General features: G+C 47.8%; 1 protein-coding gene across 3 annotated transcripts in view; it reads left to right on the top strand.

Moving 5' to 3' along the window:
* CCDC138 (coiled-coil domain containing 138) overlaps nt 1–16,537 on the top strand; it is a 749,637-nt gene that overhangs the window by 330,730 nt on the left and 402,370 nt on the right. For all 3 annotated transcript variants that reach the window (XM_069636872.1, XM_069636873.1, XM_069636874.1), the window contains exon 8: nt 2,686–2,805. In XM_069636872.1, coding sequence (XP_069492973.1) covers nt 2,686–2,805 — 120 coding nt within the window. The remainder of the gene's footprint in view (nt 1–2,685; nt 2,806–16,537) is intronic.

Raw genomic sequence — 16,537 nt, 5'->3', positions numbered from 1 at the left:
GATGAGGAATACGTCGGAGGAACATCCCGTCGAAAGAACGTTACAAGGTAAGAAGTAACTTGTTCATTTTCATCATTCGTAGTTTCCCCTCCTTTCACCTATTGGTAACATCCCAAAAATCAAGCACAGCAAATCAGACAGAATTTGAGTCCCCTTTTAAACCATGATCCATAAAATCGTTGTTAGTAGTGAGGACATTGTTCTCGGAGGAGGAGCAGACAGTTATTCGAGCATTACAGCGCATAAAATCTGGCTCCCCTTCGGACATAGTTCTATTAATTGTCATGAAAAAGATCGCTGATGACATTTCTATGGAACTTGCCTCAACAGTAAACGTTTCCTGTCACAGGGGTTATTCTGGCTGAACTTTAAATTGCTACTGCGATTCCTCTCTCGAAGATCCCTCGCTTGACCCTTCCCTTCCTTCCAACTTCCGTCCCACCTCTCTCCTCCCATTTCCGATGAAATTGTTGGAATCATTGGTCTCCCCTCTTCTCTCCACTTTTTTAGAGTCATCTACACTGCTTGATCCTGCCCAATCCGGCTTTAGGCATGGTCGGGGCACGGAAATCGAATTGGTGTCTGTTCAGGGTGACATGGCCAGGCTAGTTGATGCTGGTGGGGTGGGGGGCACTGATTTTGTTAGATCTTTCAGCTGCCTTCGGCACTGTCGACCACCCCATCTTGCTGACCCGCCTGTCCCAGATTGGGATTGCGGGTTAGGTCCTAGCATGGTTCTAGTCATTCCTGGCTGACCGTGCTCAAGTGCTCTCTCTTCCTCCCTATCTCTCTCGTGCTTTCCACCTTGCTTGTTGTGTCTCGGAGGGCTCTGCCTTGGCGCCCATTCTCTTCAACATATACATCTGGCCTCTTATCTGTCTCATCCGCTCCCTCGGCGTCAGGTGCTATTCATATGCCGACGACACCCAGTTTCTGATTCGTCTCGATCTAGATCCGACTGAGGTGTTGTCGCGCCTCCACCAGTGACTGTCTGCTGTAGGTGAGTGGATGGGCCGATATTGGCTGAAGTTGAATGGGGACAAGACAGAGGTGTTGGTGGTGAGTGCCCCCTCCTCCCCGATCCTTCACTCTGGGTGTCTACCTTTTGGCCCTCCTTTCTGGGTCCTTTACCTGTTCCAGTGACAAAGGTCAAGAATCTCGGTATCACCCTTTCTGCGTCACTATCTATGAATGACCAAGTCTCTGCCATGTGCAAAGTTGGTAATTTCCATCTAAAGATACTGAAGAAGGTTCTTCCACTTTTACCTGTTTCTCTCCATCCCCCGGTTGTTGCTGCCATGGTGTTCAGTCAACTGGACTACTGTAATTCATTATATCTGGGGCAGCCTAAAGGCTTAATCCAGCAGCTCCAACACCTTCAAAATCTGGCTGCACGCACTGCGACCGGCTCCCCCTAAGGTGCTCATATCACTCTGGTTTTAAGTGCTCTACACTGGCTTCCGGTTGCCAGAGAGTTGAGTTTAAGTCTCTCTGCATTGTTCACGAGCTCTTCATGGACTGGGGCAGAATATCTCCAGTCCAAATTTGCATACTACTTCCCCTCCCGTTTACTATGCTCTTCATCAGCTGCTCTTTTGGTGGTCCCCCCCATACCGTCATGAACGGATTGGAGGTCAGGCTTTTTCCTGTGGCCGTGGCTCAATTGTGGAACAAACTGCCACCAAAAATTAGGGCTATACCTAACTATCTAGCCTTTAGAAAATCTGTGAAGACCTTGCTTTTCTAACTCTGGCTTGGCCTTACTGGTATTCCTCCCTCTTGCCTTCTTAGCGCCAAGATACCGCTGGTGACAGTGCGCTTTAAAAGTTTACATAACATAACATTGGGGTTGTATGCTGGCAGAACGTTTGATCCCTTTGTGCATGTCCTGGCTCAAAGATTTCGAGGGATGCACCTCAAAAGACCGTGAAGTATTGGTGTAGATTGTTACTGATATTCTGCAGGTTTTCACATTGATACGAACATCTAACCAGAATATAAGGTTGACTGCATTGTAAGCCTGTTCCTAGGCCCACATCATATATATATATAGCATTGGTATGCATGTTGTTTAACCTTGGTATTCTTTAATTAGTACCTGTAATATGTTGACTATTTGGAAATGTTACTATATTGACTGCATGTACATTTTCAGTCAACCATTAAAGTGTGCAACTTGACTTATCAAAATAGAAGAAAGTAATTTACAACACAAACATTCATACTCTGGGCACTTTGGATGTTCAAGTCGTTGTCTAAATAGGTCTACGTTTGTAAACACTTCTGTCCGCACTTATGGAGGCAACTTCACATGTCACATGCTTCAACTCAGTTTATCAGTGAAAATGTATCTAGAGGTGTCCAGTTGGAGACCTGAGTATCATCTGGGATATGAAGAAGATATTAGTAAAACTGATATCGATAACTCGGAGGTGTGCAAACCTTTTAGATTTTTCAGGTTTGCTCCATAAAGTCAGTGAACATAGTTCACAGCATATCTATGCATGGAAATGCTAACGTTGGGGGGACTGTTGTTACAGGGAAGAGCTGTATGGCTTTTTTTCTAAACCATGAGTCAAGATTTCCTTGAATCATCGAGATTATCAATAATTTTCTTCTAGAAGCACGTCTCCGTTTTGGGCATGATCTTGTATCACAGTTGCTTTTTTTTTTACTTATTTGCAGCAACACGAGGCTGAAATTAAACAACTATCTGATATGCTCAAAGAAAAACTGAAGGAAAACAAGAGACTGAAGGCCTCATTTGACACTTTGAAGGATATGAATGACACCATGAAAAAGCAGGCAAGAATTACATTTTGCACTTGGTTCAGAGTCGTGCCATCTGTGATAAAGCAAAGGATTACTTGTGATACTGTCCTCATTCTTATTTATAACTGATCGATTTGTCTCCAGCATGCTGGTCTGAGGATTGTTCCATTAATGTTGCTGCTATCATTTTGTTGAGCTACACACTTTTGGATGGCAGGCATGCATTTTATTTGTTTGACTTGCAAAACATTTCTTGTTTACGTAACTTTTTCGTTGGTTGTGTACACTTGACTGCTAGACGTTGACAAGGGTGTTCCTGTCGTACGGTCCCCTGTGCTACATGTACATTTATTCACAGTGCTCCTCCAATTCGACGCCACTCTGATTATTTATTTGTATATTTCTTTTTTAGCCATCAGTTTATTTACGGAGTGGCGGCGCTGAGAAGAATGTCACTGAGGGAGAAGGCCTTTGACACAGGCTATGTGGTGTGGTTTTGATTTTCAGCGTAGGGACAGATGGAATGAAAATAAAAAGTATGACTGTTTTGATTAATGGTCTTTAGTCCTTTGTACCGACAGTTCTTATGAAAAAGACAGCATTTAAATGTTTCCCTGGTTGTAAAACAATGTTTGTATGGATCGGCACCCAGAAGCTATACATTGATTGCTTGACCATATCTTTTTATTTTTTAAACCTTTATTTAATAAGCACATAGTAAACAATCTGAACCACCTGGATACACATGACATCAACACCAGCACTTCACACAATAATAGAATCATGACCAGCAGTCACCACAGAAAGATGTGTGCAAAAAGGAGCCATTGCAGCATAGTCCATGCTCAGCAGTTCTTGCTAGGAACGAGCAGAAGCCATGCCAAATATCCTTGGGGTGACAGCTGGCTGGGCACCATAGTAACACACAGCTCCTCATTATTGTTACTCCATATAACATCATTTAGCCAGTCTGTGAGCACAGATGTGTTCCTCCAAGTTCATCGCATCAGTATTGTCCTCTTTGCAAGTAGAAGTCCCAGATTGAGGAACCTTTGTTGCCCAATGGGCATTTTCCCGATAGAACCCAGCATGCATTCTCTTGCCATGAGATGTTATTATCAACCAACTATTTAATCTAGCGTATTTCAAATCTCCTCTCCCCCTCCCCCCGATAGTATGACAACCTCGGACATTCCCAAAGCATATGCAGCAGGTTAGCATTGGCATCTGGGGCACTCACCAACTTCACCTGGGTAATATCTAGCTAGCCTGGCTGGAGTGCAGTACAGCCTGTTATGGACTTTGAGCTGTATAAGGTGATATTTTGGATTTATGGACACACCCTTCATCAGGGAGCAAACATGATTCCACTGCAAATCTGTGATTGCAGCATCCAAATCATCGCATTTCTCCCTGCTACTGGGTTTCCGCTTAACATCCTGTGACTGTGCCAGTGTGTATAGTGTAGATCTAGTCTTCCTACCTGATGTGTAGGTAAGAATACAAGTCAGGCAAACATGCACACCAGGTACTGCTGGAGATACCGGCAAGTGTGCAGAGACAGCCGCTGTAAGACAGACATAGTGCAGCAGTTTCAACGGGGTGCCCCATTGTATGACTTGACTTCCTCCCATGTAATTAAATGCTCTGCCACATACAGATCCCCTAAGGTAAGTATGCCAGCCCCACTCCAAACCCTTTCCACTGCCCTGTATGTAATGGCGGCTACCGCAGCCATACCCCAAAGGGGGAGGCAATTGTCATACAGGGCAGTAATCCCCAATCGCCTATTGAATCTGCCCCAAGCATCAGTGGTTGCCCCAGCCGGTCTCAGTGATGTGCGTGCCTGTATGCATTGCCTGAAAGCAGCAGACCATGCAACCATATTGGAGACCTTTAAGGCCTGCCAAACATACAAATCAAAATCCTCAATGAGACGTAAACAGCAATGTAGGCAACTTATGCCAAGGGAGCTGAATGGGCAGATACACCTGACACACGCGTGAGGAAGAAGTTAATACGTTTGGGTCAACGAGTGGAGCTGGAGATAATGAAACCTAAAGACACAGGGCCTCATTACACGGTAGGCGGTAGGGGATTACCGGCACCGGTAAAGGCACTGGTGCCGGTAATCCCCTGCCACCCTACTACGAGGTCCCTCAGCGGGTCCCGTCCTTAACGTGTGGTCAGACCACAAATTGCGGTACCGTTATTAGCTCTTTCCCCATTCCCATTGAGCCCTATGGGGGCTCTAATGGGAATGGGGAATGGTAATTGGCATGGGGACTTACCGGGTCCTCCAGGGTCTGAATGACCCGGTAAGTCCCCATACCGCCTACCCGGACCCAGAAGGCGGTAAGGGGTAGCCATGGTGCTAATAGCACCATGGTTACCTCCTACCGTGTAATGAGGCCACAGACTCTTGAAATTCATGGGGACAATCTTGGGGCTCTGCACAGTCACTCCACATCTTCATATGGATCCCCAAAAAGGTGGAATAGGAGATAAAACATGGGGCGCAGAAGACTGCAGAAAAGGTATCTCTTACACCAAAGCATACACTGATGCTGAAAACATCTAAACAGGTTGGTCTGCAGCTTGCGAGTAAGTCTGACACAGAGGTCTCTCTAGCTGAGTTCTAGAAAAGCAGAGACTAGTTGGACGGCTTCAAAGAGAAAAGACACACAACACTGTGTAAAGCAGGCTTGGTATCATAAGTCGGACACAGATACATAGATGCAAGTTTCAACACCTTTATTATGTTTTGAATGGGGTTAGAGACTTCTTAGCTGGCCCTAATTCTATAATAGAAGTAGTCTCGAGCATCAAAATAAAATAACACCGTCCATGTCCGTCGGTCAAACAAAGAATAAGGTCTGTCAGAAAACTATACTTGCACTCATTCTTCACAATAACTAAGTTTGAGAAAATGTATGAGAAAAGAGTGTGTATCAAAAGAAAGTCTAAATTTCAATGGAGTTGGTTCACAACTCCCTTCCACAAGTTTAAGTTAGTGGGCCTCTTGTATCACAGTTCTCTTCAGGCTTCCCTTGCCTGTTTCACAAAACACAATTCTTCTCAGGCTTCCCTCACCTGTTCAGGTGAATCTTTCACTCTAGGCCCCTCAGGGTTCCCTCACCCGAGCCCAGGATTTTCCAGACTTTAACTTCTTGCAATTTATTGTGGAACTCCCTTCCCCAACCTTGTTGGTTGTCCATTCACTTTCACGTCAATGACTTTCAAAACTACATAGCTACACTTAAGCCTTTGGATGACCACTTCGACACAGTGCATGTTGGATATTTGTATTTGTATTTATTTGTTTATATAGTGCTTTACGCCAAAGCGATGCACAATTGAACAACTTGGTACAAAAAACATAAACAATATAACGGTAGAAGCAAATTACAGTATGAATCAATCAACAAACCAGTAAGAAGAGCAATTAAACTGGAGGGAATAGGGAGAGAAAAGCAGTTGGAATGTGAGGGAGAGGAGAGGAGGGGAGGAGAAGGAGTAGAGAGGGGAAAGGGTGAGAGTGGGGTAGTAAGGAGTGGAGGGAGGGAATCAAGGGAAGGAGAAAGAAAGGAGGGGGAGCCAGAAGGGGAGGGTGTTTCAAGGCGGGGGGTGGAGAAGGAGAGATTTAAGGGAGGTACGAAATGAGGAGAAAGTAGGAATAGAACGAATTGAGAGAGGTAGGGAGTTCCAGTGCAGGGGAGCTAGGAGCAGGAAGGAGCGGAAACTAGAGGGAGCACAAGGGGATGGAGGCACAGTCAGAAGGAAGTGATCAGCTGAACGAAGGGAGCGGGAGGGAGTGTAGAAAGAGAGGAGGGAGGAGAGGTAGGGGGGAGCGAGTCCATGGAGAGATTTGAAGACAAGGCAGAGAAAGTGAAATTTAAGTTGAGTGAAATGGAAGCCATCCAAGGGAGGAGAGGGAAGCTGAGATAGAGTTGCGGGAGGTAAGGAGCCAGAGGGTACGGATAGCAGAGTGGTAGATAGACTTGAGGGGATGAGAAGTAGGTAGGCCAAAGAGTAAGGAGGAGCAGTAGAAGAGGCGAGAGGAGATTAGAATTTTAGTAGCATGAAAGGTGAGAGAAGGGTGGATTTTGTGAATATTGAAGAGGTGGTAGCGACAAGCACGAGAAGTGAGAGAGATATGGTGGGAGAAAGAGAGTGAGGAGTCAAAGTTAACGCCTAAGTTACGAGCGTGGAGAGAGATAGGGAGATTAGTGGGAGGGAAGTGTTCCTCATATTCACATGTGCTCTTCTTAGCACTTTGGTTTCACATTCGCCTTCTTGGCACTTTCTGGAAGTCTCTCTTGCTTCATACTTTAAACATTCACTTCTTATCAACAAGTCCCTTTTGGCATCACGCCTTATTCTTGTTGGCCTCCCTGTTCGACTTGCTTCAAACATTACATTTTTAACAGTCACTTTTCTGCTCCCCTTTCTAAGGGAGAATACAGCCCACAGACTTTCGATAATGCATCTTTCTTTCTCCGCAGGACCACTCTGTTACTTTCTATTTTCAAGAACAACAAACATGTCTTTCTCTTCTCGCATCTGCCGTCAGTCGCGTTGGCTTGTTTGCAACATTATCATTTGCGTCTTCACAAACCGGGCTCTGCCATCATTCAAGAACTCACTGGCTGCGATAGACTGTATCGTCTCTTCTCTGCTATCGTGTCCAAGGTCAGGGTCTCTCCCCTTTCCTTCTCAGACCTTCCTGGGCACTCCTGTCGCTGCGCGGAAACAAGTAGGCTCCAGGCACATAAAAGAAAGGATTCCGCCAGCTGCTCGGCTTTCCTCTAGACACCTCCTTGGCTTCATGGAGATACGACTCCCTCACCTTGCTTTCTCTTGCTCTCACATGCAATCTCTCAGCCTCACATCCTTTCGTTCTCCACAGCCTGGTGTCCAACAGCCCTTGCTCAGCTGCTCCTTCTCGTACCCGGTCTGGCTCTCTGTGCCTTTCTGTGTTCCACTTTGAGTGGCTGTCAATGAGTTTCAGGTGTGTGTGATTGAGACTGAGTGCCTGACCCTGCGTGCCTGACCCTGCCTGGCATTATTAGTGGGACAGGGCCATTGCATATCACTAGTGATAATTTTCCTAGTCTGTCTTCCTTTTCCTCATCTCAGTATTTGGACTGATAAAGAAAGGAGGGGATTTATGGGAGTTGTAGTATCCCATAAAGGTACAGGGAATGTGGGGTAAATGACTGCCAGAAGATGGGGGATACTGTGTCTTACCTTCCAGTGTATCTTCCCCACTCCCCAAGGACCTCCTATCCAGGTGATCCTCCCTCGTTTGTCCACCCCCAGGGTCGGGATCCACTTGCGATGGCCCTTCCCTGGCCACCTTAATAAGGGATTTCCAAGGACTGAGCAGTGAAACATCCTCCGGTTTTTCAAAACTGATAAATCAAATCACGGTGCAATTACACACTGATAAACGCAGCGCAGAGAAATGCAACAGATATATTGAAAATGGTGGGGACACTCCCAAATACTGCTTTAACACCAACTATAGTAGTGAGGGCACAAAAATCTCTCACATTCACTACTACATGCGCCCAGATGCCTCTGGACTTGGAGTGCTATACAAATAAATTAAAATACAAAAAATACAAATACAAAATACTACCATTTCATGTCACACTGGAGACGTGACTCATTGCGGGGCCACGAGAAAAGGGACTCAATGTTTACATATCTCACACAGGAAGGGAAAGATGGTGAAGAAGAATATTTTGAAGAGGACACTGGCCTATGTATATGTGTTAGTAATGGAATGTGAAGTTAAAGAAAATGTTAAAAGGCAAGAGAAGACTCATATTGGTTAGGGAAACCACCAACAACGTTTCTGTGCATTACCGTTCTCCAACATTGGATCTTTCATGGATTCACATGCTGTGAATATTTCCCGTCGTCAGGCTGGGAAACCTCGGTAACTTTAATGTAGCAGTTTTCCTAACGAAAGCTTTGACACCTTGAGTGTCCTACCGGTGTCTTTATGGGTGCTTTAGGCTGCACCAATAGGACATCCAGTATAAATAGCCCCGGCCCTGCGGCTTCCCTTCAGATTTCAACCGTCTCCAAACTGTTGGGATCACCTTGTGTTATCTCTTGAGAAATGTTTCTGCTCTTCCGATTTTCTACGGCTTCACTGCTCCGGTGTGTTCCAGGCCCATCATGTCATCTGTTGGCCCGAAGAAATCCTTGTTCCGGCCATGCGAGACCTGCGGCCTTGAACGTTTATGAAGGGGACAGTCGCGCAGACAGTTTGTACTGCCTGTACCCCAATCACTCAGTGGAGAACTGCGAGATTTGCCAGGGGTTTTCCCAGGAGACTGTCCAAGACCGTAACCAGCGGCTCATTTGATGGTTGAACTAAGGGGCCTATCCTGGATCAGAGGTTTGATCGGCCCATGTGGGCAAGTCTTCCAGTTCTTCGGTGAAGAGGTCTCCTTCGTGACAGAGGGCTCAGTCGGCAGAGCCATCGCCAAAGAAACCTCGCACGAGGGCAGGCTTTCGGAAAGGGCAGTGTAGACAGGCACACGGTGTGAGAAGTCGAATGATTCAAGTGGCCAGCTGGAGAAGCCTGCGGATTCATCACGCAGGCCCTCATCTTACGACAAGGAGAAGTTGCGGTCACGTTCGTCCTCATCGACGAAGAAGTAATCTTCGAAGGACCGGTATCATTCGTCGTCTGGCAAAGAGTCTTCAGACACCATTCCAGCTCTGCATCCAAGCGGTCATCTTCGCTGGCGAAACCCAGGGTGCCGGCTGGGGCCTCGATTCTGCAGACAAGCGACGACCGATTTGATGCCGATCCCTTCATCCACCTTGCCGATGACGAACCCGGCTATGGCCTTGCTGGTGACCACGACGTTGACGACTGCCTCGTCGACGGCTGTTTCGATGGGAGTGGGACTCCTGAGTTCTGTGGTTCCGCTGGGGACCGATGGGGGTCATTTGCCTTCCGGGGAGGTACCGTGGCAGTCTGGGACCGGCTTTGCACTTTTCCTCCCGATGGAGATTCTACAGCAAGATCCCTCAACCTACGATTTTGCCTCAAGTCCGAAGGAGGAGACTCATCATTTCCTCGACCCTTCGGCATTGTGCCTACGGCCGGCAGTTCCATCCACGTCTGCAGCCTGTGGGCTGTTCTGCATCAGTATCCGTTGGTCAAGCTGCACTCCCTGCTCTCAATGCAGGTGCTGACTATGCTGCAGTCGCTCCTCGGACAGTTTGATGCCCGGCTCCCGGTACATCAAACCCCGGTGGAGTCATTGGGGCAGGAGATGCAAGCAGTTCCCTGACGGAAGGATGTGGTGGGTGCCCCTCGCCAGGGTCAACCACGGAAGTCTCCCCAGGTTTGGCTGTCTTTTTCATCACCTAGGGGATACACCCCTCCTTGTAGGGATCAGGAAGAATGGGAGCTGGTGGAGTCTGAACCCGATAGCGTATAAGACATGCTCTCGACGGTTTCGTCCTCGCCCATGCGGGCGGATACCTGGGATAAGGACCCAGAGGTGGATCCCGCAAGCAGTCCAGCACAGCCCTCTCCCCTGGATGATGTGGGCACTTTTCATGCCATGATGGCCAAGGCTTACCAGGAGATTGGCCTTACTCCGGAGGAGGAGAGGAAAGACTGCTTTTTGTTCGATCATATGGGGAAAAGGCAGAACACGGTCTTCTCTATCCCCATCTTGGACCACGTGTGGCAGGAAGAGCTTCGCACGATGCAACATCCTTTCAAGGAGCCTGCGGTCAAGGTCTGCTTGGAGAAAAGGTTTTAGGGCACCCTAGTCCACGCCAAGTGCCTCACTCCGCAGCCCACTCGAGAGTCTGTGGTGTTAACGGCTGCCAGTAGGAAGGCACGTAGCCAGCATAAGTGCGCGACTCCCCCGGACAGTGAGGGCCGTAAGCTGGATGCGTTTGGCAAGAAGGTGTTAACGGTGGGGGCGACGACGGTGAAGGCGGTCAACTCATTGGCCATCATGGCACGCTACGACAGGGAAATGTGGCACAGATTGACGCCGCTGCTGGACCATCTACCTGAGCAGCAACTAAAGGAGGCGATGCTTCTGGTTCGTGAGGGGGAGGAAGCCTCCAATCATAGCATAAATATTGCGGTGGACCTGGCAGAACCCGGGTTTAAACAGGTAAACAATGGGGTCATCCTCCGGCGGCAGGCATGGTTGCGCTGTACTGATTTTTGACATGAGGTGCAGCACAAAGTGGTGGACATGCCTTGTGAGGGGTAGCAGCTCTTTGCGGAGAAAATTGACGAGGCACCGAAGAATATGAAGGACGATTCGGATACGGCGAGGTCCCTGGCGATGCTGCTGGGTAGGCATTTGTTTTGTCCCTTTCGCTCATTTAGGAGAGCCTCGGGGAACGGCAGGTTTGTGGGATCGCGCGACAAAGGCTACAGTCGCTCCAGCTATTCCTCTCAGGGGTTTCGTCGATCTTACCAGTCAGCTCAGCGGACTAAGGACTAAAAAAAATCAGCAGAAGAGAGCTTCCGCCTCCTCCACTACCAGATGCCACCAGTCCAAGCCTCAACAATGACTGCCACAAGAGCAGTCGACTTGGAGGGAAAGTGGCCCAGCTTTTCGACAAGTGGCGTTTAATTACGAGGGAACGATAGGTGCTGGATGCAGTCCAATACGGCCACTCAGAGTTCCAGCGTCCGTCACTCCCTATTCCACCGGCGAAGGTATCGCAGAAGCATCTACAGGTCTTGTGGCAGGGGGTGCGCCTGATGCTGGAGAAAGGGGCTATAGAAAATGTCCTGAAATCGGAAAGAGGACAAGGAACCTACTCCCGGTTTTTTGTCATCAAAAAACTGAACGGAAAATGGCCCCCCATTCTGGACCTAAGGCCTCTAAACAAAAATGTGAAAATGCCAAAAGTTCAGGATGCTAACGTTGCAAGATGTTATTCGGAGGGTGCAGCCTGGGGAGTTTCTGGCGTCATTGGATCTAGAAGATGCTTATTTGCACATCCCAATGCACCCCAAACATTGCATGTTTCTATGGTTTGTGTGCGGCTCTCAGGACGTTCACCTAGTGCCTTGCTCCGGTGGCAGCTCACCTCGGTAGGGAGGGACACCATGTTTATCTGTAATAGGATGACTGGTTGGTCAGGGGGGGCGACTCGTCAGCGGGCATCAGAATCTCTCCATGTGGCTCTTCTCCTGTTGCAGCATCTGGGTTTTGTAGTTAACTTCGCCAAATCTTGTCTGACCCCATCCATGAACTTGATTTTTCTGAAGGCTCATTTTCATACGCAGCTCAATCTGGTGAAGCCATCTGTGGGAAGGATAGAGAAACTGTTGTCCATGGCGGGTTCCTGGGTGCCGGGAACATCGATCACAGTCCGAGTATACATGTCTTTTCTCGGCACCATGGCGTCCTGCATCCCACTCATCCCGAATTGTTGGCTTTTCATGCTGCCAGTGCAGGAGTTCCTCGCTTTAAGATGGTCACAGGTCCTCGGTTCTTGGTCCGACAAGATAATCATATCCCGGGTGCTGGCAGACGCCCTACAGTGGGGTACTCGCTCCGACAACATAGTGAGGGGTATGCCCCTAGTGGATACAGATTTTCAGTATACAATCGAGACAGACGCTTTCCAGGTGGGTTGGGGTGCTCACCTCGACCAGTTTCAGGTCCAAGGCCTTTGATCCCTCAAGGAGGCTTTGTTGCTCATCAACGATCTGGAGTTGAGGGCAGTACACTGGGCACTGAAGTATTTTCTGCCCCTCATTCAGTTCTCATTGGTACGGGTTCTGACGGACAACACCACAACTATGTTTTATCTCCGCAAACAGGGGGGCACACATTCACAGCCCTTGTCCAGGAAGGCTCAGGCTGTCTGGCACTGTGCCATAGCGCACAAGATTCACCTAGTAGCTTACTATTTGCCAGGGGTTCAAAACTAGCAGGCACATGCTCTCAGCAGAGAATCGGTTCAGATGCACGAATACCGGCTAAAAGACGACCAGGTGGCAAGGATATTCAGGAAATGGGGAACTCCGCCGCTGGACTTGTTCGCCAGCCCAGACAACAGGCAGTGCAACCTCTTCGCCAGCAGGGTGGCTCATCCTTACTAGATGGGGGACTCATTCTCATTCACGTGGAAGGGCCTGTTCGCATATATGCGTTCCCTCTGTTTCGGAAAATTATCCAGATGGTGCGCAAGGTCTGTGCAAGGTGATCCTGGTGACCCTATTCTGGCCCCGACAGACCTGGTTCTCTGACATTCTTCACCTAGCCGTGTACGACACTCTTCATCTGGGGTCAGAGCCAGATCTTCTGTCACAGAACGAAGGAAACGTGTGGCATCACAACTCCAGCTCCCTCAACCTTGCAGCATGGCTCCTGACCACTCCGGATTTGGGCACCTAAGAATTCCACTGGTCTATCGCCACATATTGGCGGCTGCAAGGGCGCAATCTACCAACGTTTTTTACAGCCAAAAGTGGAAAAGGTTCTTTGCCTGGTGCTCGCAGCAACTGAACTTGCAGCCGTTGCAGGTTTCGCCCTCACAATTCCTGCCTTATCTTCTGCTGTTGGCGAAGGGGCGTCTGGCGTAGTCTTTGATCAGGGTCCACTTGGCAGCCATCTCCAGGTTCACGAGGCGGCGCAACTCTACACCTCTGTTCAGTGACAGGTTGATGAAACATTTCCTCAAGGGTCTTTACAGGACGTTGCCCCCCCCCCTCCACCCAAAGAAGAAGTTTTCTCCAGTCTGGCGTCTCAACTTGGTTCTCTCGGCCCTCATGAAACCACCGTTTGAACCCATGTCCACGACGGCAGTGAAGTTTCTCACATGGAAGGTTGCTTTTCTGGTGGCCATTGCATCTGCCAGGCGGGTTTCAGAACTTCAGGCTCTGGTTATCGACCCGCCGTCTCTGCGTTTCATGAGGGACAAGGTTCTTTTATCCACAAATCCTCACTGTATTCCTAAGATTCCGTCAGAGTTTCATAAGAACACTACGTTAGCCTTGCTCACCTTTTTTCCAATGGCTTCCACTTCAGCTGAGAAAGTGCTACATTCCTTGATGTCAAGAGGGCTTTGAAGTTTTACCTGGACAGGACTCAGTCCTTCAGGAGATCGAGACAGCTATTCGTGGCGTTCGGCCCCTCAACAAGTGGTAGCAGATTTCAAAGCAGAGCCTTTCCTGTTGGGTGTCATCTACGATTTCCTTTTGACATGACAAAGCCAGCAAGCCGTTGCAGAGGACTCCCAGGGCCCATTCTACGAGGTCCACGGCGCTGTGGGCAGGCATACCGCTCAGTGACATTTTCCAAGCAGCAACATGGGTGGTGCTGCACACCTTCACCAGAAACTGTATGGGTCAGCAGCATGTGGAGGATGTGCAGGTGGGGCGTGCGGTCCTCCAAGGCCTGTTCCAATAGTTTAAGCCCCGCAGCTTCCGGGGGTTGGTTTTACTAATACTTTCAGTCTTAAAACTGAAAATGCATGTTTTTCGATTGTTGGTTCATGATTGCCTGGGGCATGGGTCTTGTTTGCCTGTTATGCACCTCCAGGTTATCTTACTGCTATGTAGTCTATTCACAGCATGTGAATCCATGAAAGATCCAATGCTGCAGAAGGGAGTAGTTTTTTACCTGTAATTCCATTTCTCCAGTGTTGGTATCTTTCATGGATTCACATGCATCCTCGCCTCCCCCCTTTACGTAACCATACTTTTCTGGTTCCCCATTTTGGTGAGGTTAAAATCTGAAGGGAATCCGCGGGGGTGCTGCTATTTATACTGGCCGTCCTATTGGTGCAGCCTAAAGCACCCATAAAGACGTTGATAGGACACTGAAGGTGTCGAAGTTTTCCATTTGAAAACTGCTATATTAAAGTTACTGAGGTTTCCCAGCCTGACGACGGGAAATATTCACAGTATGTGAATACATGAAAGATGCCAACGCTGCAGAAATCGAGTTACAGATGGGAAACTACTACCTTACGATGCCCAGGGAGATGAACCCGGTACAGAAAGGGAAGATGTTTAGGAAGACACCCCTGTTCAAAGGAATGACAATTGGAGCACTATCTCATGGTCTCTCCAGAGGACAAGGAACCACCTATGCCCACCTCACCCACAGAGGACCGATGCCTGTAAATTGCATTCCTCAAATGAGCTGTAGCATTTTTCAACATCTGCACCCAAAAAGAGGAAGAAGGAAAGGATTTAATTGAGGAAATCCTAGTTGAGCCCAACCAGATTGCCTAATGCTTTCCAGTGATGAAACAAATGGGACACACCGTCTGAGTTCCAGCCACAGCCAGACCAGTAAATGGGTAACTAAGCAGATACAGGCTATGGGAAAGACAATGCCGTCAACTGCAGCACATTAATAACATTTACATAGTAAACACAACAGCACTACTCAGTCGATATGATAGAGTGAAATTGGCAAATTGCAGGGCCTTATCAAGTTAGTGCTAGAGGATATCAGAACACAGGCCCAGGAAAAAGTTCAGAAAGGCCAGATGACCGCTAGTATAATAAGGCATGCTGCAAATGCAGAAGGCCTCAAAGGATATTGCTAGTGAAGAGTCATCAGTTTCAGGCTGGAAAACCCACGCTACCCTAGTTAATATGCCTCTAGGAGAAAACCTGTTCAGCAAGGAATTCAATTAAATAAACCAGAGGCAGAAATGGAACATGAACGTGAATCTTGTTGAACAATTTCTGGCAGATCCAATACCAGAAGGTTACCAACAAGACCAGATGAGAATGTTGGTCATAGCTGTCAACCTCTTACCAACAGTTTTTTTCAACACCGCACAATACCTAGCAACAAAGCCCAGAGGGGTACACTCAACCACACACTAAACTGAGCCACTACCACCCAAACAAAAAAGGGTGATAAAAGATTGAGGGACACTGCCAAAATCTTGTAATCCTCAAAATAGTGACTGCTCCAACTATGTGCACTCCAATCATTTCCTTTTAGTGGGAAGAATCACTACATAGGAGACAGTCAATACAGATCAGTGAGGGAATGGCAGGTTCCATTGCTGCATTTTCCATCAAAGGAGATTTCATCCCATTTTTGTCATCAAGTTTTCTGCAAATGTATGTAGGGGGGTGTGTTAGGGTAATAAAAAGTTTAATGTGGGCCTGGGGGGAATGCTGCGGGAGGTCTTCGCCTGCATACATTTGCAGCAAAATGTACTAAACAAAACCGCTGAATTCTCCTGCGATGGAAAAAAACGTGATGAAATCACATAGAACCGATCAGCGATAGTAATGTATGGTTGCTGCATTGAGTTCTTGATTTCCATTGAATTCCTGATTTCCCCATGCAGCATTCCACCAAGGAAATTGTTCATTCAAAATGTAAGCTTTCATGGCAACAGTTCCCCTTTATTGGGTAACAAACAAGATGACTGAGAAATGTAATGAAACTGTTTGGGATTATTGCATCCTTTTATCTACTTGTTACATGCTAGAATGCACATGAGACCATTCCAAGAATGACAGCGCACAATGGTCACATGCAAATGAGGATCAGTTTGAATTAATGGTGTATCACAGAGTATTCATATGCTGCCTTGGTGAAACGAGCAAGGCATATGGAGGGGGCACCCCTTAACTCCCCCTGTGCAAGTAACTGTTACGACCAATGCTTCCATGACAAACTGGTGAGCACATCTCGAGTCCTACAAAGCCAAATGACATGGACAAATCAGGAAACACAAGTACATAACAATGTCTTGAAACTGTGGT

The sequence above is a fragment of the Ambystoma mexicanum genome, chromosome 7p (genome assembly GCF_040938575.1).
Source record: "Ambystoma mexicanum isolate Mex_15411 chromosome 7p, UKY_AmexF1_1, whole genome shotgun sequence".
NCBI classification, from domain to species: domain Eukaryota; kingdom Metazoa; phylum Chordata; class Amphibia; order Caudata; family Ambystomatidae; genus Ambystoma; species Ambystoma mexicanum.
Note: the sequence above shows the minus strand (reverse complement) of the source record. Positions and strands in the feature narration are given on the sequence as shown.